Source organism: Neolamprologus brichardi, chromosome 4 (assembly GCF_056152115.1).
Source record: "Neolamprologus brichardi isolate AB-2024 chromosome 4, ASM5615211v1, whole genome shotgun sequence".
Classification (NCBI taxonomy): Eukaryota; Metazoa; Chordata; class Actinopteri; order Cichliformes; family Cichlidae; genus Neolamprologus; species Neolamprologus brichardi.
Genome location: NC_142107.1, coordinates 17412218 through 17437866, shown reverse-complemented (window position 1 = coordinate 17437866; position 25649 = coordinate 17412218). Strand labels below are relative to the sequence as shown.

At 42.3% G+C, this 25649-nt stretch overlaps 1 protein-coding gene across 1 annotated transcript in view; it reads left to right on the top strand.

Moving 5' to 3' along the window:
• Positions 1–25543, top strand: part of plekhh3 (pleckstrin homology, MyTH4 and FERM domain containing H3) — a 36957-nt gene extending 11414 nt beyond the window's left edge. The window contains exons 3-13 of the mRNA XM_006798218.3: positions 8030–8124; positions 11918–12100; positions 13546–13703; positions 16181–16304; positions 17035–17332; positions 19322–19529; positions 19740–19867; positions 20491–20611; positions 21057–21545; positions 21669–21860; positions 23373–25543. Coding sequence (XP_006798281.2) covers positions 8030–8124; positions 11918–12100; positions 13546–13703; positions 16181–16304; positions 17035–17332; positions 19322–19529; positions 19740–19867; positions 20491–20611; positions 21057–21545; positions 21669–21860; positions 23373–23543 — 2167 coding nt within the window. The 3' untranslated portion in view covers positions 23544–25543. The remainder of the gene's footprint in view (positions 1–8029; positions 8125–11917; positions 12101–13545; positions 13704–16180; positions 16305–17034; positions 17333–19321; positions 19530–19739; positions 19868–20490; positions 20612–21056; positions 21546–21668; positions 21861–23372) is intronic.
• Positions 25544–25649: the final 106 nt, after the last annotated feature.

Below are 25649 nucleotides of genomic sequence, written 5' to 3'. Positions count from 1 at the left end.
GGTGTTTCGGTCAGTAGGAAGTGCCACCCAGCTGCCACCACCCTCCTTGCTGTTCTCATGCTGAAATCCATCTTACATTGTCACTATTTTTTTTTTTTTTTATTAATCTTCCCTTTCCTCACTCTCAAGTTCCTTCTCATAGCTGAGGCAGGGGAGAGTACAAACTGTTCTAAAAAGAAAGTAGACACTTGAAGACTTTTCTCTGTTCTATCTGTTCTGGAATTAGCTTCTCCTCTTCTTCGTTGACAGCTCTCTGAAGTAGTCAGAAGCTTGAAGTTTTTGCCACTAGATAACTAAAAGAGAACAGTATTAAGGAATGTATTTCATGTGTGTAAATTTATGTACATGCAGGACCGAGGGTGTGTATGCATAACACAAGTGAGTGTTTGCGTGAAGAGCTTAGAAGTGGGCCCCTGGTAATTGCCTGTCTGGTTGTCTGTCGTCCTGTCTGTCAACCATCCAACCATCACAATCTGGACTTGTTTACAACATCAACAAATATGGAAAGTTTTAATCTGCGTTACTAAGTTTCACAAGTAGAATGGCTTTATTCAAACTAAAGAGTCACTTACTCTCTATCATAAAATGCCTTGCTGACAACACTTCTTCAGTCACAAACTCAGACTTCCTGTCCCTCCTACTCAGGTCTCATAACATGACTTTGTTTTCCCTCTCCCCTCTGCCTAGTCCAGAGCTTCTTGGCAGTGGTCTTGAGAAAACAGTGTATTTTTAGCTGGGAGGTCATATAGGCCCAGTCTTAATCACCACATTCCCATTTTCCCACCAGCCCAGTTTCAGCCAGAGGCCCGTGCAGTCAGCCTATGCACTCTATGGAGAAGGGAAGAGAAATAGATGGATTTCTACAGGAAGAATGATTATTAAGCCTCTGATATGAGCATGATTTTAATAAACTTTGGTTTATTTTACTTGGTGCTTTTTCTAAATGCCTTTCTGGGCACATCCTGAGCTATTTATACATCAGACAACTCTCCCAAGTATTCCTGTAACTAATCAATGCAATGGTCATTTTTGCAACCGTGCATGTTCTTTTGGGTTACAAGGAATGTTTCATTTCACTGCGGTCATGCAAGCCCGAGAGCAAGGACAGTGGCTCTTTGGCTTTAATTAATGTCTCAGCAGTGTGATTAGATTCTGGACTGAAATCAATTACTCATTGCCACAGAAACTAAAACCAGGCAGACAGACACAAACTAATTAATTCACTGTGCTGCTCACACTGCTGGATTTAAGTGTGTCATGGTTATTGTACAGATTTCCTATACGTTGGCTGCTTTAAAAAAAAAAGACCAGTGAAAAAATCATGCACAACTTTGGGAATCCTTTTCAAAAATTTCTCTTTAGAGAAAAGTTAGAGAAGTGACATTTGGTTAATTTGTTTAATCTTTAGACTTTTATAATATTACGCTGTTTAATTTTTTTTTAATGATAGACGATCGTGGCTCAAGAGTTGGGAGCCTTGTAAATGGAAGGTTGCCGGTTCGAGCCCCGGCTTGGACAGTCTCGGTCATTGTGTCCTTGGGAAAGACACTTCACCCGTTGCCTACTGGTGGTGGTCAGAGGGCCCGGTGGCGCCAGTGTCCGGCAGCCTCACCTCTGTCAGTGCGCCCCAGGGTCGCTGTGGCTACAATGTAGCTTGCCATCACCAGTGTGTGAATGTATGTGTGTGAATGGGTGGATGACTGGATATGTAAAGCGCTTTGGGGTCCTTAGGGACTAGTAAAGCGCTATATAAATACAGGCCATTTACCATTTTTATCTCCATCTCTGTTCTCTATCTCAGTTAGAGATCAGAAAGGTAATATTGGTTTAAAAAATTCTACAAATGTCCATCTCCATATCTGTACACACTGAATATTCACATAGTCAGCAGCATGTTTTTAAGAGTATTTTGTCTTTTAAGGCATTCTTACTTCCATTAAAATGCATCTACTTCTATAAGATGGATCATCTTGCATGCGTGCTGCTTTCAGGTCTATCTGGAGATTTTGTGGCATTTAGGGGCAATGGCAAAAGCTTGAACTTGTGTCTTTTCAGGTAGTTCAGCTATTGTTTAGTTTGAAATATGTTTAGGATCATTTTTATCACCAGATTTAAAAAAAAAAAATTGCTGGACATCCTTTCTTCCGGGATTTGCTGGCATTTAAATGAATCTAATATTCGCTCCAGCAGTGAAATATTCCCTAAGCTCAGTGTTGTGCAAGGTCACCCTTTGCAAGAGCTAGCTCAAAGTTCAGTTCACACAGATTAAATTGAAGTAGTTCACATTTCTCATACCAGCAAGCTGTATTGTTGTTCACAGAGCATCATGTGCAGTTCACGCACTCAACTGCACTCCTTGGCTTTAAGGAACACTCACATCATGTACATCATGTTCTTCAGTTGAAAGAACCATTTATTTGGGCCAGGGATCACTGAAAATATTTGCGTGTGTTCAAAGACGTACTCTTTTTAGTAGGTATGCAAACTTTATGGTCACAGTACCGATACATTATATGGATAAAACCTACACAAGGTCAAGGCTTGCATGTCATAGGCATGCCTAAAGAAGCAGGTCGGCCACAGAACTGTAATGGGAAGCTCCCGACACACAGTTTTTGTGCTGTTGTTAAGAGCTGCGCAGTTATTGAGTCACCAGAGCATTGGCAACTTTGACACACTATGCACCTCAGTACTCCACAACCTCACTCTGTAACTTTACATGATCTGCCACTTAGTGCCCGAGTTGCTGCGGTTCCTAAAACACTTCGGCTTTGCAAATACCACTTAAAGATGATTGTGTAATATGTTGGAGGAAATACATTTCATGAACTAACATCCTATTAACGTTCTGTGCTTGGATTCTTTGAGCTTTGCAGAATGGTCCATTCTTTCACAAATGTTTATAAAGGCAGACTCAGTTTTTTGTTTGTTTTTTTTATAACTGTGGAAATAGGACTGAAAAGTGGTGTGGCCCACTTTTGTCCATAGTGTACCTTTGCTTTGGATATCTGCTGATACAAGTACAACTCTGATAGCACTGCTTCATTTATAGACTGTTAGAGACCAGCAATCTCCCTCTATGTGTCTTTAGGTCAAGACTGCAAGTCTAAACATTAATTTCCAAACTTTGTAAAAGAAAATAGATGAAATAAAAATATTTAAATATATAAATGTACTAAATTGCTTTTGGGACAAAGATAAGCAGCAATTTATAAAATAAAAAAAGTGTATTATTGTCTAGTTTATTTGCAGTTGCTCGGCTTAGTGTGGGACTCCTTGTGAGTCTTTTCTGTGGTTTACTGTCATTAATGGTCTTTCTAGTTTTCCTCTGCCTCCTCTCAGTTTCACTGGGTGTGTGTCTGGCACACACTCCACTGAAGTTCAATAAACGTTCAATCATTGTCAGCTTACTTCATCACTGTTTGCTGTTAAGTCACAAACTGTTGCAAACACACAAAGAAAATCTCTTGGGATATCAAATTACTGACCCTTTGCTGTTAGCTACCTCACCGGTTAGCTGTACAACTAGCATTAAAGTGCAAAGACATGCGGTATGGCTTGATGTGACGTCGTAAACACAGAACAAAATAGAATAGAATGGAACTTAATAGATCATATACCATCACAGATACGTGACCTATCTCTTTAAATGAGTACTGGACCAAAATCGAATTTAAAAAAATTCGACTGATGGCTTGTCAGCGCATTCATGCAGAGCACCGTTCATTCTACCCTGCATGTTTCTTTTCAGGAAATAATTCACTTTTTTGTTGTTAGGAACCAAAACTGTATTTCTACTGATGACTTATGCATGAGGATATTTTTTGTGTTGGTGCCACTGCACTTCAGAACAGCGGCATCGCTTTTCCAGACTGTTAAATATTCCTCACGTCCTTTGGCAGTCAAACCAGGGTTTTCCTTTCTTTCTAGCAATGAGCAGTTTTTTCAAAAGGTTATTTGGTCTTCCAGACTTCAACTTGACTATTCCTGGCATTGCTATTCCTATATTACATTTATATATTATTAACTAAGAATCACTTACTTGAATTCAAAGTGAGGTTGTGGTTGGGACAACTTTTGATATTTTATAAACCTCTGAAATTTGCCTTAAGTGACCTAGCTATACAATGATTGTGGAAAACTAAAATCAAAACCCAAATTAGGGTATGAGATCTTACAAAGCAGAGCACATAATCATATATGGACAAGATTAGCAGGTAATGAAGTTGCTGGGAGGAAGCTAAATTCTCATGTGGCACTGACTTTACCTGCTTTGGCTGATTAGATATCTTCCTATTGCCTTTGTGGGTGTGTACACACCCGTGGCTGTTTGACATGTTCTTGCCTCTCCTTTTAGTCTTGTTGCACCTGTAAGGGTGAGACATTTGAGACAACATTCAACTTTGTCTTTCTATGTAGTGCATGGAATTTGGTGACCTCATTACTAATTACTACTCAATCTCCACCCAGCTAAAGAAGGTAGACAAATTCAACTGTATACACCTACATGAGTGTTCAAGACCTTTTATTATCATGGGTATGACATAAATGGTATTGGCATAAGTCATCTTGCTAAACCTTTATAATTTCTTGGCATTTATTTACCCCCTGAGATTTTCAGGCCCTCCAAATAATCATTTGTAAGGCAAAAGAAGTTACAGTGTTGGTATTATTGGTATGATGTGGCAATTTTCACCCTATTAGACTCTAAAGCATGATGTCCTTGATACTACCAATAAAAAAACGTAAAATGGAAACACATTTCCAAATTGAGGTGAAATGAGTTCTGCATTAGTTCAAGCTATATTGTACTCTTAATCTTTTTCTTCCTCTTTTCTTTGGTATGTTCTTCTCTATTATTTTGTTCCCATTTGTCAAATACTTCACGAATAATTTGCTGCTTGTAACCACATTGACTCCTGAACTGTGTATTGCCGTTGCCATTGTGGCGATTAGGCATAAAAGAGATTTGGGATACGGCAAACAAAAATTGTTACATAGCCCAGTATTTAAGGCCTCATTGGCTTTATATCACGCAGGCAATATCTTCTGTACAGAGGACAGAAGATATTGCCTGCGTGCAACTACACAGGTTGTTAAAACGTGCTTTGTATTCGCTGTGGAGTCAGATATCTGTGGTTGTGTGATAATAGGGAAATATGTCCCTTCCTCTCACAAATCAGGTCTCTTTTTTTCTGAGCCTTATTTTCATAACTTCTCCCTCTCCCACTTCACGGGACAGCCAACAGTTTTTATTTTCTAGTCGAAACTGACCTGTGTGATGTGGGTTTTTTTTTTCTTTTTTGCTTTCTTTACTTTTCCCTTTAACGTTACACGCGCTGCCATATTGGTTTTAAAAGCAATACTGCCATACAATGTGTTTCTCTGAGATTGCAAATGATTATAAAAAAAAAATGTCTAGCCTTCTAGAAGAGGACAAATGAGAGAGAGGTGCGGTCTGTAGAGGTGTGGTCTGTAGATCTGCGTTAGCTCTATTCGTCGTGGTGTCTAATCCCCATGTTAAATTGCTTCCTGCACTCAGGAAGTTGCCTACCGCCCCACCGTCACGGCCTGCTGCTGCAACCTCTGGGAATGTGGGGGGTGGTAGTATGGGGGCGAGGGGGTTGGACTGGGGTTGTACTGTAGGGATGCTGGACAGCTGTGGAGATCCAAAACTCCCACATCAACTTTACTTAGACAATTGCCCCATTTGTTACACCATAGATTGCCATGAAGAAATAGCGCTTTTTACCCAGTTTATGTATACATAGACCAAATGGAATGTCCACATGTGTCTGTACCTACACTGGCAAAATACCAGAGTAATAAATCTGTTGAAGCAATTTTTTTTATACCTCCAACATGTGGTCAGAGGACAATGATGGTTATTCTGTGATATAGGCTACAGTGTTGTTTTTTTCATATCTTATCATGTAATTCTTCTTGAGTTAGAAAAAATGTTAGCCACAAAAACAAGTTGTTATATAGAAATAACAGTAGTAATAATACTATACCGCTGTGGTCTGCAGCCACAGTCAATGATGGATAGATTTGGATGTTAGAGTGGGTTTTGGGACAATAGTGGCCCTGCTTATAAATCATTTATTTTGAAAGTCGGGCTTTCGGTGACGCTAAAGTTCAAAACGTTGGACAGAAACCTGGCCTCCTACCTGAGTTTCTGTCCTCTTTTAATGTTCCCTCCTTCTCTACATGGCCTTGTAGCAGTGACTTTTGGCTTGTCTGGTATTTCAGGTTCATTGTGGGGGATAACACCGTTAGGGGTCAGAGATAATATATATGAATGTGCTTGAAGTGTAGCAAAAAAATGCACATAAGAGCCAAGTTTTCTAAGATGGATAACCGTTAGACATGACCTGAATGCCACTTGTACTCAATATTCTGAAACACATCTCTCAAATCCTGCTTTTCTTTAGAGGAGCTATTTAGAATTTCAGACTTATATTCGTGTATACTAAACTGATATTTATAAACAGAAACAATAGTACAGTGTTGTCCAGAACATTAGCATGCCCAGTGTGTACGTCAGGCTACGCACTCCTCTCATAGTTATTCTATAGATCCTTTTCCCATCCTGTTTGGGCTGCTTTGTCTGCGTGAATGTCTCTGTTATGTAGAGGGAGTTAACAACCTCAAAAAAAGAGATGTCACATTTCTGTGTTTATTTTAATACATTTAAATGGGGTCTGTAGATGGACGGGGTGATAGAGATCCCCATAGGCTGCTGCTGTGGCAGGCGAGCAGGCTTAGTTTTATAGCATGGCTGAGTATAATGTGACAGTCTCTCTCTTCTGCCTTCTGATTATGCGTCATACCAATTTATACACACATATGGAAAAAAATGGCCTGCTAGAGTTTCACGGTGTCTGGACATTAGCTTAAATTAGAGATGCCAGTTAGTTAGAATCAGCCACTGCAAATAAACCTCATAAAGATAACATATGCATAAGAGACAGCATTTCAGAAATCCTTTGACCTTATCTCGACTCTCCCCTGTGATCAGTGATCAGGTCAAAGGACAGAAATTGGCAGCTGCTGTAATCTGAGCCAGTGCAGATAAAGGTATATTCTGACCCGCTGATTATTGCTGCCTTCAATGAGGAGGAACCTTCCTGAATTATCAGATCAATAATGACATAAATCAGCTAGCAAATGCATAGGTAAATAGATGAGCGATAACCCGGGGAGGGAAGGAGGGAGGGCTTGATTTCATTTCCTGAGTGGTAATCCCGGGAGGAAGAAGAGGTGGAGAGGACAGGAAGGAAGGAGCGCTTCGTCACTTGTACCTAACATGCTAGTTAGATCCAGGAAATAGAGAAAACAAACGAGTAATTAGGTAAATAAATGACAAGAGATAAAACGTCTTAACAATGTAATAGAATTGAAATGGGCCTTGGCCAGAGATAACAAGTCTGATGTTGTCCACAGCATTGCTGACCAGATGCAGAACAGTCAGTGTGCATGGAAACGGCTGTAGACTTGATTGTGGGGCATTAAAGGGCGAACAAGAAAACATCCATTCAGCAGATTTAATGATGTTTTTGATGTTTATGCTTTAAACTATCTGAGGCGGTGACCTCTTGAACCTTCTGCTTTCCTGTGACCAGCATGAGCTGGCTGGCTGGGAGTCGGGGCCGGCGTCGCTCTGTCACATTTATTTTAAGTCGCCCATTTGGCTCGCCGGCCAAAGTGATAAAAGAGAGACGAGCTGTCCACAGTGGCGTGGTATGTATGAGTGTGTGTTTGCGGGCTTGCATGCTCCTAGGGAGGGAAAGTGGGAAAACGCTAGGGGACAGATATTCGTGGCACCTCTTTCAGTGTGATCCCCCTCCCCACCTAAGAGTATCAGAGAGGCTCAACGCTGGCAAAGAGTCACATAGGGGCGGGGGGTCACAGCCAACTGTGTGTCTTTGAGCCAATTAACTGTCTAATGGGAGGGAGTAGTCAGGGGAAGACTTGAGTTGAGAGGGAAGCAGGGTTATTTACATTCTCTTTCTCCTCTTCCACTTAGCCACACTGTCTCGGAGTCTTCTGAAGAGATGAAAAGCCTGATCATTGACAAGAGTAAGATGGGACAGGAGGAAGAACCTGAACTCTTGGTAAAAGGTGAGCCTGACACACACAACTAACATAGCACCACCATTTCTCTTATCCTCCTTAAATACATGCATCTACCTGCTATAATCAGATATTCATTATGCTGACATCATTACTAATTAAGTAGGCTTCAGACAGGAAAATTATTTTTTAAAATGCCAGTCATCAGTTTACTATTTAACAGAAATACTTAACTTTTTAGCATTTTTCTAGCAATGCAAAATGTATCTGGACAGTTGTTTGGCCAAATTGGTGGGGGAATGAGCTATTTTAAGACTTCCCCTTGGTATATTAAAAATTTTCATGTAATATTTACTATTATTTCTTTTTTAAGGCTAAACAGTTGATTGAAAAATCCAAAACCTAACATGAAGAACAATCACTAACAAAGTGAAAAATCTGTTGTTGTAGTTTTGTTTTCCAGTTTATTCACCAACTCCCTGCAGGGCTCAGTCAGTGCTGTTCATGTCTTTTTGTATGGTGTATATTTCATCAGGCTAATTGCCTCCTGTCACAGCTCCATACTGGGCTGTTGCCCTGTAGCCAACCCCTCTCTTACCACATGTGGCACACAGCTGCCCCCACCCTCCCCTCTGTATGTATTAATGCAAAGACAGCTACTGGCATCAGGAGCTCTATCCTGCATGTCTGATGCTTTTGAGGAATGATCTCATAGGATATTTCTGTGCTATTTATTTTTTCCTTTCTTTTTTCCGTTCGGCCTGCTGCTGACAGGGAGCAGTAAAATGCCAGTGCTTAGATATGTTACGTCCTGCTGGGAATGGCGACAGTCAGATTGCCTAATTCTGACAGCAGTTACCATGCACCCTTGGCTATGGCCTCCTCCCTTACTGCTGTCCCCACTGTTTCACTGTTAGAAGAGTTTCCCTGTGAAACTGAGCACGGCTACAGTCTGTGGGCAAATTTCGTTTAACATTTCAGCTCTTGCACCACATAGCAATCCTTCACTACACTTCACTAGGCACCACTATTACAGCCAACAGCAGGCAACCTCAGGGTGTTAGATAATTCTCTCTGCATACTGCACAAGAATATGTTTTGAAGGATGCCTCCATTAGGACTCTCTCTCTTTTTTTTCTCCCTTTTTTTTTGTAGGGCATCCCGAGGCTACATGGGCGACTGTTGCCCCAGTATCTAAAGTAGGCCAACAACATTACAGATATAGACTGACGAGTGCTGACAGACAGAGATGTTGACATTGGTTTATTGATATACCTTTGTTGATTTAAAGTTAAAGTTGTTCCTCACGTGATGCAGTTTCTCATGCTGCAGTCGTCTACAGCTGAATCCGTCTGGTGCTTTATGATTCAAAGCAGGGGAAAGGTTTAGCTTTACATTTTTTTTTTTTATCTGTTCCACACAAAAGTAGTTCAACGCCAATTTGTAACATATTATTTTCCTGAAATGCTGCTCTGCTTCCAGAGATGGTTTTTATGACATGACGGCAAGCACAACACCGCGACCCATTTTCTCAGACGTATGTATTTTTATCATGGAGTTCAATGTTCAGTATATTGAACAAACTTTCAGCGGTGAGAGCAGCAGGAGGCTTGCAGTAAAAAAAAGATGGAAATACACAGAGAGAGTGTTTTCTCAATCTGTGTTTGAGGGGGCAGGGCACTGAAGGGTCAAGGGTCACAAATGAAACAAATTAAGGGCGAGCTGTGGCCCTCGGGGGAGGCATTAGCTGGCTACAGAGATGAGATCCAGATGGAAGATCATCGGTGGGCTATACATGGGGTCTCCGGCTTTATCTCTGTCCTTTTCACATCAATTCTTATTGCATTGTTTAAAGTTGCAATATTAAGTGCAGCCTATGTGGTGTATATCCCATGCCTGCGACAGAGCTGCGGGGCGTGCAGGCATGCCTGTGTCTCGTTTTTGATCCAGCCAGCTTGTCTGCCTCCTGTCCTGCGTGTCGTCCCAGCTTTCTTTGTGATTTTTATTTATCCATTTCACATTGGGTTTTGATGCTGACCCTCTCTGATGTGGTGTTAAGTACCTCCTGGGTTTTCACTTTGGGCTATATTTGAGGATTGGTTATGGTAGGTTCAAAATCCCCTCTTATATCATATTGAGGCCTGAACCTTCACCCCGTCCTTTCTTTCTTTCTTTTTTCTTTTTTTTTATTTGAAGCAGGAGCAAAGCAACAGTTTCTCTGTACTTCCTGGGTAAACCACATTTAAGCATGGTTAAAAAGAGGGAGAGAAGAGAAATTTGGGGCAGATGAAAGTAAATGAGAAGAGAATGAGAGCAAGAGGAAGAAAGATGCAAGCAAAATTATCTCTGGGTGACAGGTGACACACAGCTCGCTGACCAGAGAGGAAGTTGTGATGCTGGGGAGGAGTTATTACAGTTTCACAGGGTTAGAGGCTGAAGATATATTGCCTAATTCTTTCTTCTAAAACCAATCTCAAGAATGCATATGCAAGCCATATGCATTGTCATGCACAGGCACCCCAAGTATGGCTGACTGCCACTGCATCTCAATGCCCTAGCCCTGCATATAGTCATACACAACCCAGTATCAGTCAAAGTGGCCAGCCAAAAGTAATTTAGTTTATTTATCTGCTCAGACATGAAATGATTATGTACTTATGTAATTATTCCTTATTAGGAACAATTTGTACACAACTGGGGATGCAGAAGAGATTTGGGATCAGTAGATCTGGGCTGTTGCAGTTTTTCCAGTCCTCAGAACTTTAGGAACACAAGAGTCTTTTATTACAGAGAGAGAGAGACCTGACAAAATTAGCAGACATGCCTAAAAACTAGCTGCCTCATTCTCTTTGTGTCTCTCTCTGTCTCTGTCTCCTTATCTGATTCTGTCAGCCTCAAAAGTGGCAGTTATGGTGGCTTTGTGCTGCCTTTAATGTCTATGCTATTATCTGGCCTTATTTTTAGCACCTACTATTTATTCCAACAAAACTTTTACTCATAGATTTCTGCAAACTTTAGGGACAGTTACAGCCCTTGGAGATTATTCTTTGTGAACACAGGGTGTAGCAGCATTTATAGACCTACGACCTTTCAAGGGAAATGCTTGCCTTAGTGTGAAAGTCCCATACTTATGAAAGAAAGTTGCAGAGCATTGTTCCATTTTGAGAATGTACAACTTGCTTGGTGGTAGCAGAGATTTCTTATAGGGGACGCAATCTAATGGGTTTTTTTCTTTTTGTTTTTAAAGTCATGTGAAACTACTGCCAGAGATTGCTCTAATAAAAAGGAGGTATTTATTCTTTACTGAAAAAAATAAAAAAATAAACAGGACAAGAAGCTGCAGGCTCGCTTGCTTGAAAATTTGAAAACATCACATTTCAAGATTAATTTTCTTTTGCTGGACTAATCCGTTTAAAAAATCATTTACTGCAGCTGAACTGGCATGTGATCTTTCATTTCAGGGTTAAGTTGTAACATAATCCCTGTGTATATCCTTTTTCAAGCCACAGCAGACAACTTCAAGCCCCCATTCCTTGTATCTCTTTTGCAAAGATTGAATTGTTTCTTATTATTCTTGTGTAAATGCAATAATAAGGACTGAGTTTGCACAGTTACTCAGGTTTTCCACCCTGTCAGCTAGCTGTGAAAAGTCACCAGTAGCTACCAGTGAAAACAAAAGCACTATTATCGTTCGGCCTTGATTATAGGCGGCCAATCTTTGCACCCATGATGTCATCATTCTGTAGCCGCTAAAATGCGCTATATACTTACTATATTTTACTATATATTTACTTCATATTGATAAGTAAAAGCCAAAAATATGCATTCTGCTTGTTTAAAGGTTGGTTGTTACGGGAGGTGCGTGGCAACTGGATCAAGCAACGTCGATACTGGTTTGTACTGACCCAAGACTCTCTTGACTACTACACCGGACCGGAGAAAGGTGCCCGGAGACTAGGCACATTGGTCCTCACAAACCTCTGCTCTGTCATCTGGCCAGACAAGCAGACATACAAGGAGACAGGTGAGCAAGACACACTTATATACCTAACCATATGCAGATGGGATGAGGCATAGCTGACTCACACTCATGCAGGCTTTCCTGTAATCTCTGTAGAGTCCAGTTAGTTCTTTGTGTTAATTCCCTTTGTGGTATAGTGATCATAGGCATTATTTTAAAACTTCCCAGTAAATTGTTGGGTCTTTCAATATGACAGTGGTGACTTGTGGCTAGCTTTCCCCTTCCCATGAGTACTGTAATTCTTAGTAAGTTTGGGAAGCCCCGGCTTTGTTTGGTCAGAAATGCGGGTCAAGGTTGGCCTACAAGTGTCTCATTCGCGTAACCAGCAAGGCAATCTCTTGGATGCAGGAAACAAATGACAAAGATTTATAAAAAGAGTTGCTTTTGAAAAGACACAGGGATGACTTGTGTTTTTTCAAATCTGTATTCTTCAGATACCCTTTATCTATGTTTGTCTGCCTCTCTGTGAATGGAGATTATGCCCTGCTAACTTTACCAAACCGCTTAAAATCCCAAAACCATAGTGCAAACCCAAACATAGTTCTAACTCAATAGGCCAGGGGACTTTTCTGGACAGAGGACTTTCAACAGCGACTTTGTCACAGACTCCCGGCTGTTTCACTACTGAGTAGATCTGTGTTCCCCTTAAGCAGGGAAATTTGTCACAAAAGAGTTGCAAGAAATCTTTACTTCCTCTGTATTTTCTGGTTGTTGCCGTAAAATAGGAGTTCACTTTAAGGGCTTCGTTTTTGGTCTCATAGACCCTTGAAAGCAGTGGTTAATATTATATGTGAACATATTCAAATTGGTCAGTGGCAATAGTGCAGTGTAATGATTTGAGTAGTAAAACATTTTCATTTTGGGGTTATACTTGACTAAGAACTTTAGACAAAGAAGGATGTGGTGCCAAGTCACGTAGCAGGAAAGCCTGATAACAGCCACGGGGCTACAGATCAAGCTAGGCTGCCTGGGGTATGTCTAATACTTCCTCTGCAGAAGGAGAAATGTTCCTCTTTTTTTAGCTTTTATTATGTTACCCGAAATGAAACTCACTAAGGGCTTTCGGTCTCGTGTCTTAAGACATCTGCAGAATATCTACTCTTGTTTGGTTTTGGTGTGGTCTGAGGTTTTTTTTTCTCAGGTTGACCTTTGATCATCAGTGAAGCTGAGTGAGTAAAGGAGGGAAAAGGAGAGTCTGTATGGAAGATGTGCAGGAATCAGTTTATTGTCTCACATTGTAGGAAACTGGATCAGGCCTAAATCCATGCTGTTTACTTTTAAAAAAAAACCAAAAAAACATCCCACACATGTGTGGAAAAGTGTCAGGCCAGATAAGGTGCAGTTTAAATGACTAACTATGAATTATTACCATTACATGTCATAAGATTTGCAATGTTTTTTAAATGTGTATTGCTTTAATATTATTATTATTATTGGGGTTTTTTCAGGTTACTGGAGCATTACAGTTTATGGTCGGAAACATTGCTATAGGCTGTACACCAAGCACTTCAATGAGGCTGTGCACTGGGCTTGTGCCATCCAGAAAATCATTGATAGTAAATCACCCGTGGAAACGCCAACACAGCTCCTGATTCGAGACATTGAGGTGGGCCACGCAACGCAGACACACAAACATACACAGGGTTGCTGCCAAACTACCTATGATTACAGCCACCAAACACAAGTGGCCATCAGGCTACATAATGCTCCACACCCCCTGCCCCGTTACCATGGAAACCACACGACCACATTGCACCAGGGAGTCCAAAGTTTATTCTGCTTGCCTTTCTCTTTTGAGTGACCTCATTTCATTCTGTCACACAGGGACAGGAAATAATACCAGACCTGCAGTTGAAAGGTCATTCCAAGATAAAGGCATTTCCAGCTATTTGAATGTTTAGAAAAACAGGATTTGTGGCTTTTGAAAGATACCTTAGTTTGTGCAGGGAGTGTGTTCACAAGGGATTGTCATATTTTAATGCACGGTTTGCTAGAGAACACATTGTGCTGGAATGTCATTGAGCAGAGATGACTCGTCTTGCATCAGTCTACCTCTTGGGTGTAGAGAAGGGCAGTTCTGGCAGAGGAGATGGAGGAGGGCTCTGCATGAAGCAGCAGGACGAGATAAGCAGTCCTTTGCCTGGCCTCCTCTCTCAGTAATCTCCCAACGAGAGTCTCTAATCTCAAAGAAAGTGGTTAGTCTGCTCCCTCTACCCTCATCTGGTTTGCAAAAAGGGGTCAAGTTTTTATTTTGTAGGAATAAAGGGGTCTGCTTTACATTTATTGCTTTGACAGTCACTCATCCTTCCACATAAAAACCTTTTCTCAGTCTCTTGCTTTTTCTCTCCCTCTCCCTCACCTTTATACATAGGCACTTTCCCTCAACTGGACAAAGTATTCTCTCTCTAAAGTGTGAGGTCATGACTGGAACTGTAAAAATCCAGAGAGACTAAACAGAGGCGGCTTTGTGTGAACAGGACTGCTTGCTTATCTTTAAAGTATAGAATCAGGTTACAGACACAGAAGGGGCGAAAGCCTGGCAGTTTTAGCAATGGATCTATTGCCAGATGTCATATTTGAAAGAGATCAGGTGCGTGAAATGTTTTATTTAAACTGTGACTTTATCAGTGCTTAGATCATAAACACATTCATGCTCTTAACCATTGTCATCCAGTTCAGGGTCACAGGTGGCTGGAGCATAGCCCAACTGTCACAGGGTGAGAGGCAAGGTATATCCTGGCCCTGTCACCAGCCTACCATGTAGAGACAGGAAGCCAATTTAGAATCACCAGTCAACCTAACATGCATGTCTTTGTGACTGTGGGATGCTAGAGTATCTAGAGTCCACACAGAAAAGTCTAAGGCTGCAGGGGCGTTTGAGCTCCTTATTAGCTAAATTGATAATTGAAAAAGCATCTTGACACAACCGTTGTTGTGATTTGGTGCTATATAAATAAAATTGAATTTATTTGAATGAGGCATAAAACACAAGCAGCCCAATAATATGTTAGACAGACCTTTTAGAACCTTACCTTGATAACTGTCCATGAAAAAAAAGTGGGAAACCCTGTTTATTTAGTCTTTTCTTTTACCAAACTCTTTAGTTGTGCTTGGTATATGAACACTCCAAAGTAGTGTAGCATGCTTGGTGTATTCTGGAATATCAAACCTTTTCCCAACCTGGCAATGAGGTTGACAGAGACCAGAAGAAAAAAACAATCGTGCTTTAGACCAGCTTGTTATTGCAAAGCATTTCTTTGTAATATAAATAAGATGAACAGATTTTGTTGCCGTTGTACAGGCTAGCTGTTTGCCCCTGTTTCCAGTCCTTCATAATTACCATTCTTCTCATCTAGCTTTTGGCAAGACGGCTAATAAGCGTATTTCCCAAAATGTCAAACTATTGCATGTGGCAGTGGATGACCAAATGGAACAAAAACAATCTCTGGCCCTGGATCAGTGGATGAATGTCATCTGGCATGTTGAGTTGCTGCATCCCGCTGCACGTGGTCCATAGAGCAACATGTCATTCCCATAGTTCAAACAGACAAGCTTGTCACCAGTGTGCACCGAGCATTTCAGTGGAATGTGTCAACTTTGCCCCACTAAGGAGGGAGAAAGCTGACTTGTCTCATAGCCAGAAAGAAAGGGAGGCACGATCAGGGAAGTTGCAGAGTCAGAAGAGAGCCAGAGCAGTGGCAACGTTACTAATGAGCAACAGGTGCTAGGGCAGTAGCATGGAAGCCATCTGTACTGCTGGAAGGTATCTATCCACATACCCAGTAAAAGGCACAAACACACGCACACCAAACTCATTGACACCAGTGCATAAAATATAACGTGTCAGCCATGCTAGTGTGGTTTGCTGTGTCATCACTTGACCTTCCTGCTGCTTAAAAGATGCCAGAGCTGGATTGTGACCCCGGTCAAATCGACCTCAGTTACCCTTCATAGGCAAACACACAGACACGCACTCACAGAGTGTTCTCATGCTGGCTTCGTGCTTGTTGACTGCACATGAACGTTTATTTTCAAATGTGTTTGTTTATTATAGATTGGTTTTGTTTTACTTGTGTGTTTTAGGAGAATAAGTTCAACCCTGAGGTAGTGGAACACATCTACCAGCACAACCCCATCCTGAAGTACACCCAGGGACCCTTATATGCTCCTCTGCTGCCTTTCCCCTATGGCAGTCTGGAGCACACATGTAAGTGCTTAAGATTTTTACACTGCCAGAGCTATATATATGTGAAAGTACCGGTTAAAAACAATAGCATGATTAGCATTTTTTTAGCACTGTTTGAGTAAGTGTCAACTGGCCGAATTTACCTTGAAGCTCTTACGAAAGAGATAACCAGTGCACATGGCCACTCGGTGTGTGTGCAAAGCTGGCAGCTGTTTTCTGTAATTGCGGTGTGGCTAAGTGGAAAGAAACTGTTTTAAAAACTGTGATTGCTCTGCAGTTTGATTTGATTAGCGGAAGAATAAAGCTCAATGCAACGCAGATTGCTTTTCATTTTGCTTACGTATGCTTCCTTGCGTGCACTCTCCTCCTGTGACCCTGAAATCGCTCTTTCTTCCACCCTGATGGACAATCTTCCAATCACTTAAATGCACTGGGAGGAATCTACCATGGGAGCTTAGTGTGAAAATACATGCCTGCAGCTCTCTCTCTTTCTTTCTCTCTCACGCACATCCTCTCTGAGAGTTCAGGGAACACACTTTGTTTTATTAAGCTAAAACAATCATGATATGATGATAAAACTGATGAGACGCTAATGTAATAGGTTGCTATATTTCAATACTTTACATGATTAAATGTTATACCATTCCTTTAAGATATCTGCAAGGTTCAAATGTCTAGAAAAGGGGTGGGGGAGGAAGAATATGTCCTGACAAAAACTGTTTGACACACTGTTCTTTGTTTATCTCTCCAGACCACAGTGGGAAAGGCTACGGCTCGGTGCGTGAGGAGGCCGTGAAGCTGTTCAACTGCCTGCAGCAGCTGGAATCGGCAAGGGAGCCGGTTCCAATCATCCAGGGTGTGCTACAGACCTGCCTGGACCTGCGGCCTCTCCGCGATGAGGTCTACTGCCAGCTAGTGAAGCAGACCAGCTACACGCCTTCCCCAAACACTGCCGCGCATCTCCGTTACTGGCAGCTTCTCACCTGTATGAGCTGCACTTTCCTTCCTGGGCCAATTGTGCTCAAATACCTGCGATTCCACCTCAAAAGGTGAGATGCACACAAAGGATGCCTGACAGTTGAAGGGTTGCTACGATTGAGCCAAGACTAAAATCGAATGCTGCTTGCTGGGAAGTCAGGTGCAGCGCTTTGTATTTACCTTGCAGTATTTCATTACAGTACTATTGTAATGAAATACTATTTAGCTCAAGTAAAGCAGTTCTCACAAGTGACCGCTTCAAGATTGTTGTTTTGCTTTTGCAACAGCATTCAGACAGGATTTTTTTCACATTCAATTAAGCACACACAAATGCTCCTAACTTGAGAAAGCTGCTCACCTCGTCATCTCTTACTTAGAATTGGAAAACTTTCTTGCTTTTTCTGGCACTGATTTCTCCGACTGGGAAACGTGGCTTGTGGAAGTAAGGTGGAAAACACTACAGCGTATCCACCCATGTTGACAGTTTGAGGTAACAGACTGCAGTTGTCAGTTAATAGAAAAGTTGCATTAAGTTGTTTATATAGTCATGCAAATTGTTTTACATGAGTGTTTCAGCAGTACGGTGCCCTCAATCCCATATGAGACATCAGACCTGGAGTACACTGTACAAGGGTATAAGAGAGGAATGGCTTGACCTAGGACATAAAGGTGAACCACTGTTGCGTAGTAGCAGCGAAACATGGGGTCTAGACATCGGACAAAAAGCAGGCGCCAGCATCCCTAAACACTTGTTTAGATATAGTAGCATGATATGCCTTCACATTGTTAGCATGCTTCCCTAGACAGATCCAGTTTTCAAGGGCTGGATTTACAGGTCTGAATTAGCCCTTCTGTCAAGAATGCTAATCTAAGTTATTAGAAGCACTAATCTCCTGCCCTTGATTTTCTGTCTAATGCCATGCCATGAAACCACTACAATTTTCTATCTATATTTCTGTACTGGGAATCGCCCTCTGGCTAATGGAACAGTTGCATGCAATGGCAATTCATAACAACTCTGTGGAACTCGCTGGCTGTGTGTTTTGATATGTCTTGCTGTCACTCTCACGCACTCTCTCACTGTTTGGACCACTGCTGAGGCTGCAGCTGGGCAGAGCTAAGACTGGAGCTGGGCATTAGGCCCAGAAACCATCCTCCACTCCCCCAGTGCCCTGAGAAACCCCCAGGGAATGTCTGCTGTCAGACAGATTAGGCCAAAAGAAAGAAAGCAAGGGAGAAGGAGAGGGAGAGAAAGCAGGAAATGGTACAAAGACACAAAGAAAGGAGAGTATTGGAAATCTCACACAGATCAGTGGGACGTTCGTAGTTATGTTTCAGACACCCTTATGAGACAGCAAGATGTTAAAGTGAATAAGCTCGTTTTCCTCTTTCAGCCCTTGTTTTTGCGTATTTTGGGACGAGTACTGGAGTGTAATTGTTTCCTTCCTATTTGTACCCCCCTGTGTTTACAAAGGGCTTAGCTAATCACTCAATCAGGTTGTATTTCACACCTTTCACACTCGCAAACCTCAGCCTCCCCCTAGATTGGTTTGCTGCTTTTTTTTGTCCCCTCCTTTAAAACAACAGCACACAGACATACACTCACCTTCCACTCCTGGACACTCCATTGGGAGGAAGGAGGGGGTCACTCTGGTTCACAGGAGCGGAAACGCCTTTTCCTGTTTCGTGCACTACCCAAAGTCAAACATGTTTTCTTTGCCATTTTCCTTTTCTTTGAAGAATTAAGGGATGTTGAGTCTTTTAAGTTCCTAACAGCTAAAGTGAGAACATTTGTCATTCTTCGCCTCATTGACTTTCTAGCGCTGCCAGCCCAAACAAAATAAAAACTTAGTTGAATCAATGGAGTGACGCAAAGTCCATAATCACAGCATAACACCTAACAGATTTTGAGTCGCAGGCGTTAGTAAATTCTCTCTTTTATGTGCTTAATATTTTCATCTTTATGACAAATTGCTTTCACGAGTGCATGCACGCACACACACACACAGACACGCACTCGCAGCAGTATCGCTTTCTCACACATTTAATCTGTCTTGCAGAATCCAGAGCCAAAGTCCTGAGTCTGAAATGGATAACTATGCGTCATTCATCAGCGAGGCTCTGGAGAAGACAAAGTGTCGGGAGTGCGTGCCATCTTGGGAGGAGATCCAGATGCTGATGAACCGACAGGAGATGCTGTGCACCGTGCACTATCCAGGCCCTGGATCCTGCCAGCTCTACATCAGCTCACACACTACTGCCAATGAGGTTTGGAAACATTTCCCTGTATTCTACTTGGCAGCACAACGTTTCTGAGCTGGCTTCAGAGTCTTTCAGCTACTCACTAGTTCCAATTCAAAATTTCACAGTGCAATCAAGAGCCTAGTAAAATGCTCCCTCTTCTGCCTTCACCCTTGAAGCCCAATAACTTGGGAGTCCATCTGTCTTTTCAATCCGCTTCTCCTTCCTCCTCGCCAGGTGGTTCGAAGGATGCAAGAGAAGCTCGGCCTACAAGAGAGCAAAAATACATTTGCACTATACGAGCAGAACGCACTGTGGGAGCAGCCAGTCACAGGAAGCGCTCTGGTCGCAGACATCCTAACCAGGTTTGAAAAAGTGACTGTCAGTCTTTACCCTGGAAGATAGAACAAACAAAAAAGACAGTCATAATAAAACCAAGCAGACGTGCTATCAAAACATTGTGGCAAAAGGCCTATTTGTCACTCTATAGATGAGTATGGACAGAGCAGCACACTGTTTATTTATCTCCCCCCTAGTCCAAGTGCTATGCTGAATGTTAACCAGCGTCCTTGATATCTGGTGACCTTGTCTGTTCTTGTTGGTCAAACATGACTCTATGCTGGGAAACTAGATTTGTCTCTATGTCTGTCAGCAGTGCCAGCCAGGTGCTAGTCAAGGTAAAGATGATGTCATTTAATTGTACAAGGCAATAGTCTCAAAACGAAAACAATGAGCCAATTGGAAAAAAGGGCGCTATGCTTTATTTTTTTGCCTTTTTAAACAAGCATGGGTGTGTCTGTCCTCTCAATGCTGAGTGACAGGGTAAACATGAAACTGTCGGGTTACTAAACAACGGCATTACACAGCAGGGAAGCAATAGCTTGTAACATATTAACAGAAGGCTTAAGATTCTTTGTTTGTCGTATGTGTCTTTAGCGTATCTTTTTTTCTTGACCCAGATTTAACTTTCTGTCCGTCTCTTATGCAGCTTCTCTACTAAAGAGTCAGAGTCTAAATCCCAGTGGAAACTGTGTTTCAAGCTCTACTGCCTGTTGGATGCAGACAGCATATCAGTGGACAGCATAGAGTATTTATTCCTCTTTGAGCAGGTAATGGAGTGGAACATGAGCCTTCTCTTTTCACTATTTCTTTGTTGTGAGTGACCAGTGATGGTGTTGATGATGGCATCTGATTTATTGTCATGCAGTGATTCATCACTTGTGGGGGTTTTTTTTGTTGAATATTTTATGCTTTTACTAAACAATCTGCAATCACAGCCTGTAATTTCCCACTGGCTGTGAGTGTTATAAAATGGACTGCATAAAAAACATGACTAAGAGTACTGGCTGGAGTGCAGAGGGGGCAAAAGGCAGCCAGCATTGGCTTCATTATAGTTTTTTCCTGGGGAATTCTATAAAAGAGTTACGGGATGAAATAAAACAAGGTGGGGTTGAAAGGATGGATGAGGGGACTTGAAGTTATTACTGACGACCTTTACCTTCTTTGTGTTTGGTTCTCTTTCTCTCTGTCCTGGTTTTGACCTTCGCGCTGCAGTGCCATGAGATGGTCGTGCGTGGTCAGCTACCCGCCTGTGAAGAGGACCTGCAGGCATTAGCTGCCCTGAGGCTTCAGAGCCTAATGGGTGACTTCAGCACACATGCCCCCTGCCCGCCTCTGGATGAGCTTTTTCCAGGTCATATGCTTGAAACTCGGGTTCTCGTGTCAATTTCTGCACCGCAAGATGTGCCTCCTTGTCAGGTAGCTGCTCAGGGCTGTCCCACGACGCAGCGCTTCCACACAGGACTCCTCGCAGGGACTCTGTGGAGCCACACAGCTACAGCAGTGCACAAGCAAAAAGTTGAGCAGGACATGCGTCTGCGGACCCGCCTGAAGGAGGAGGCAGCGGCTGTCATGACGTCCATCTTGGAGCGTTGGAAAGGTTTGGCCGGCTACAGCCGCAGGGACAGTATGGCCGCCTACCTCACAATTGCACGCCAGTGGTCCGGCTTTGGATGCACTCTTTATGAAGTGGACTTTTATATTGTGAGTATTGTGTGCTTATGCTTTCATTTTAGTATCACTCTTAAACGTTTTTCTTCCTCAAAGCTCAAGAGAAACTTGAATCCTGCAGTCTCTTGACATTTGCACGCTTCTTTCTGCCTGCAGAGTTCAACGGGGAGTTTTTCCCAGAAGTTATGGCTGGGTGTAGCTGCTACATCTGTATCCTTGTATAAGCAGGGAGAATCCGAGGCCCTGGAGTCCTTTCCTTATGGCCAGATCTGCTCTTATGGTGTATCTGACAGCAACACCTTCAAGATTACAGCTGGGGACCGGGATCTGCTCTTTGAAACCACCAAGGTATAAACACGGTGCAGAATTGTTTAGTTTAAGAGGGAAAATGCCATTCTTAGTTCAAAATTTGTCATTTTTGTGATTTATTTAGATAGTAAAAGGTTTTATTTTAGCTTTTCTGGATCTTGGTCTGTGAAGAAAGAGTTATGAAGTATGAAATTAGAGCCACACCTTTGGATGACTTATTGAAACATGAGCTGGGTAGCAGCAAATAAACTTTCAAAGTAAAATATTAAAAAGCATTACAATGTCCTAAACTGAGCTAGTTCTGACTTTGCCCTGGAAAACCAACTGTTAGTCCACAGGGTTAGCATCTCTGACAGTATGTGTCACCCAAGTATAATGGCTCACCTCCCAGGATGACACATACAGGGTGAGGCTGAAGGTGACTGGAAGGAAAATATTAATTGAAGCTGGTTCTGCTCTGACCTTAAACATAATGTGTGTCAGCTGTAGGCCGGATTCAGTTTATGTATAGTGCAGAGCCAAGGGGCTTTATCACTGTGCAGTTTTCTGCAGAGTAAGAGAAAGACGCACAGTGTCTGCCCACGATACCCCCGTCCCACCGCCTCTTTGACCCACTTTAAAAACCTTCATTAATTTGGTCTAAATAGAGAGCACACAACCTGCCCATATTCCCCAACAGATGGTAACCACCAAAAGTCTCACTTCCTGGCATTTAATAGCATGGGGGTAAGTTTTATTGCAGTGGTTAGATTAAAATATTAGGCAAAACATTTCTCAGAAACATAGATGTGCCTTTTTCCCCCCCCTCCCCACACCCCCCATCAAGAACAAATCATGCCTTTCATTGGGCCGCTTTGCTTGCATCTTCCCACACACAACACAAAAGCTCTCTGTGATCTCTCTTGAGGCTCAAAAGTGACTTTATTTATTTATTTGACACGCAGGCAAATTGAAGTACGGTTCAGAAAGACTTCTACTTTATGAACTTAAAGCCGTCGTATCCTTTTGACATAAAAGTGGAAGGTTTTCAGCCGATGGGCAGAGGGAAAAAAAAGGAAAGACCAGATTTGCTGGGGGCGATTATGATTAGGCCTGGAGTTGAGTGTAAGATTAGCAGCTGATTCCAGGGTTATAGTTGAAGTTGAAAAGCAGGTTGAAACTCAGGGACTTTTTTTTATGCACAGACTATGTTTAGCCAAGAATCAGTAGGACTAGAGTAAGGGTAATTGTTGCTTCTGGTGGTTTGGTGGTTATGTCTGTGTAATGGAGAGACACATGAAGAAATGAACTCCTCCATAGTACCCTCCCTTAATTTTTCTGCAACAGCTGCTGAACAGTGTGGTGTATGTCAAAGTGAAGAACTACCCAGACACAGTTAAGAGATGTGTATGTCCCCTTAAATCTGCCGAACATCACGCTTTACTTCTGGAGGATCTAGTTTTTCTGGCAGCTGAATGACATCATCTTTACCCGCCCTCCTGTGACAGTGCCAGACAGACACTGAGACTGCCACCAATTTGACCTCTCTCTCTCTCCCTCTCTCCATCGCAGCTGACTGAGATCATGCAGCTGATGAATGCTTATTTCAGTGCCATCCATCGCCAACGAGGAAAAGGGGAAGATGCAGACATCACCATAGCAGACAGCACAGAGGTGGGCTTCCGTCACCTCCGATCAGCGCCGACACCCACACTCCTAGAGCTGCCCTCGCACCCTGTTTGAGAGGGACCCATACCCGGACACTCACTCCCCAACCCCTCAGCCAACTCCTCCGTGTGGCCCCCTGTGAGGCCCAGTCCCAGGCCAAGTCCTCAAGACACTGTGCCTCCTCCGCTGGGAATGGCACAGCAGCCAAAACAAAGAGAGAGCTGTTTTCATTCCCCATCTTTGAAAATAAACCCTCGCTGAGCTTTCCAGCTGAAGGAGCTGGCCAATGTAGGAGAGAGGGGGGTTGGGGAGAGGATGAGAAGGCAAGGGTTTCTGTTTTGCAAGTGAAGCCAGAAACCCACAGAAACCAATACGGCTGCTGATGAGGTGTCAAACACCCTCCCCCCCACCCAGTCCTGTCACGCAATCTACTAGGTTACCCTAAATGGCAGTATCTCCCACTCCTCCTTCACCCCAGCCTTCAAGACAATGTGAGTAGTTAGGGAAACACAGCAGCTGAGAGCTGAGACTTACGGCAACAATAAGCTGTGGTACCCCCCTCATAAAGGTATGGCTTAGAATAAAGACACTACTTTGTCCTCTTTCTTTCACGAAGAGTGCCATATGTGCGCTGCCTTTTGTAGAAGGCAGCGATCCCTCACGCACTGCTGGCATAGTGCTGAGAATATTCAGTGACACAGACATCTCCCCAGTCTTTGCTGCTCTCCGTCTCTGCCACACACATAGAAACCCGCTCACTCTCACATCCCTTTATGCTGAAATGTTCATCAGAGACGTTCAGTTTTCACAAGGTCCCGGCTGAGCTTGCATTACCTAGAACTGTTGATGCAGTGAGCCATGTGAACTTGGAACTGGAAACAGATGTTGAACTCTCTATAGTTGAGTCACGTCGGCCGCCACTGCTATAAAACCCCTTACCTATGTGCGCTATTTGATCGAGAAATCAGAAAAGCCGTGTCATTTTCTTCATGACACATTCAGGATCCGGATTAACTGTTTCTTTTTTCACGGAAACCAAAGGATTTTGGAGTCCTTTCTACAGTGTCTCTACCAAATGCTCTGATTCGTCCTTCGTTGTGCTGCTTGTCTTGACTTTAATCCTTGAACTGAAATTTGGTTAACACTTGACTGATTAGGTAATTTTGCTTATGTTGACAAATATCCTAATGCAGCTGTAGTCTGCTGGAAAAAAAAAAAGGTGCTTTTATGTTATACATATATAAATATAAAAATCTCAGCCCCGGTCGGCAATGTGGATCATCGAACAGTGCCCCTACTTTAAAGAAACACTTTTCTAATCAGGCCACAGATGCTGTCGTAGTATTATTTTGTTTTAACGCTCCTTTTATGTCTTAATTTCAGACCCATGCATATATTCATTTGAAGTTTGCTTTAACCGATCAGAGCCATAGATGCTCCCTAAAGCAGCTCTTATGTGTAAATCTTATGTAGCTCCTCCTTTGTGTTCACTGGTTATTCTGAAGCCAAAGTTTCACCAAGTCGTGGGTTTGAGCACGGACCAAAGATGTGCGTATTTTAATAAGCTTTTACAAGAAGAAATTAACCAAATGCAGACAGATTCCCTAATTTATATGCAACTATTTCCACTTGTATTAACATTTTCCTGCTGTACACTTCTTCTTAGTGTAGTATTTACAATGTAGGAATTTAAGACAGTAGATGCTTTGTAAAGATAATAGTCCAGTACTGTCTGCTACACTGCCCCATGCAATATAACCAGCCTAATTTTCATTTTTTTCTCACCATGGAAGGCCTTGACAAGTCATTGCACAGTCTGCCCTGTATCCTGCTCAGAAGCAGGTCTTTGCTTTTTCTACTGCAGCTGCAGGCAGCTCCAAGCTGTATGAAAAGGAAAGAAAAAGAAAAATCAAACTACACATTTTTGCTTTGTATTACGCTTGTTTGTATGTTGCATGGTACCTTTCTATTTGTGTATAGTTAATTGCACTATTGTTTGTTTTGAAACTAACTTGAGAGTGCAATAAAAAAAAACTATAAATACTGTATGTAATTAATAAAAAAAATAAATTTTACCATATTGTCTTTGGTGCTGTTTTTCCAGCCTCATCTATCCTATTTTATTTTGAGAAATGTACGTATGTGATGCCCAGACTTGTGAAGCATTAGGACTATTGACTT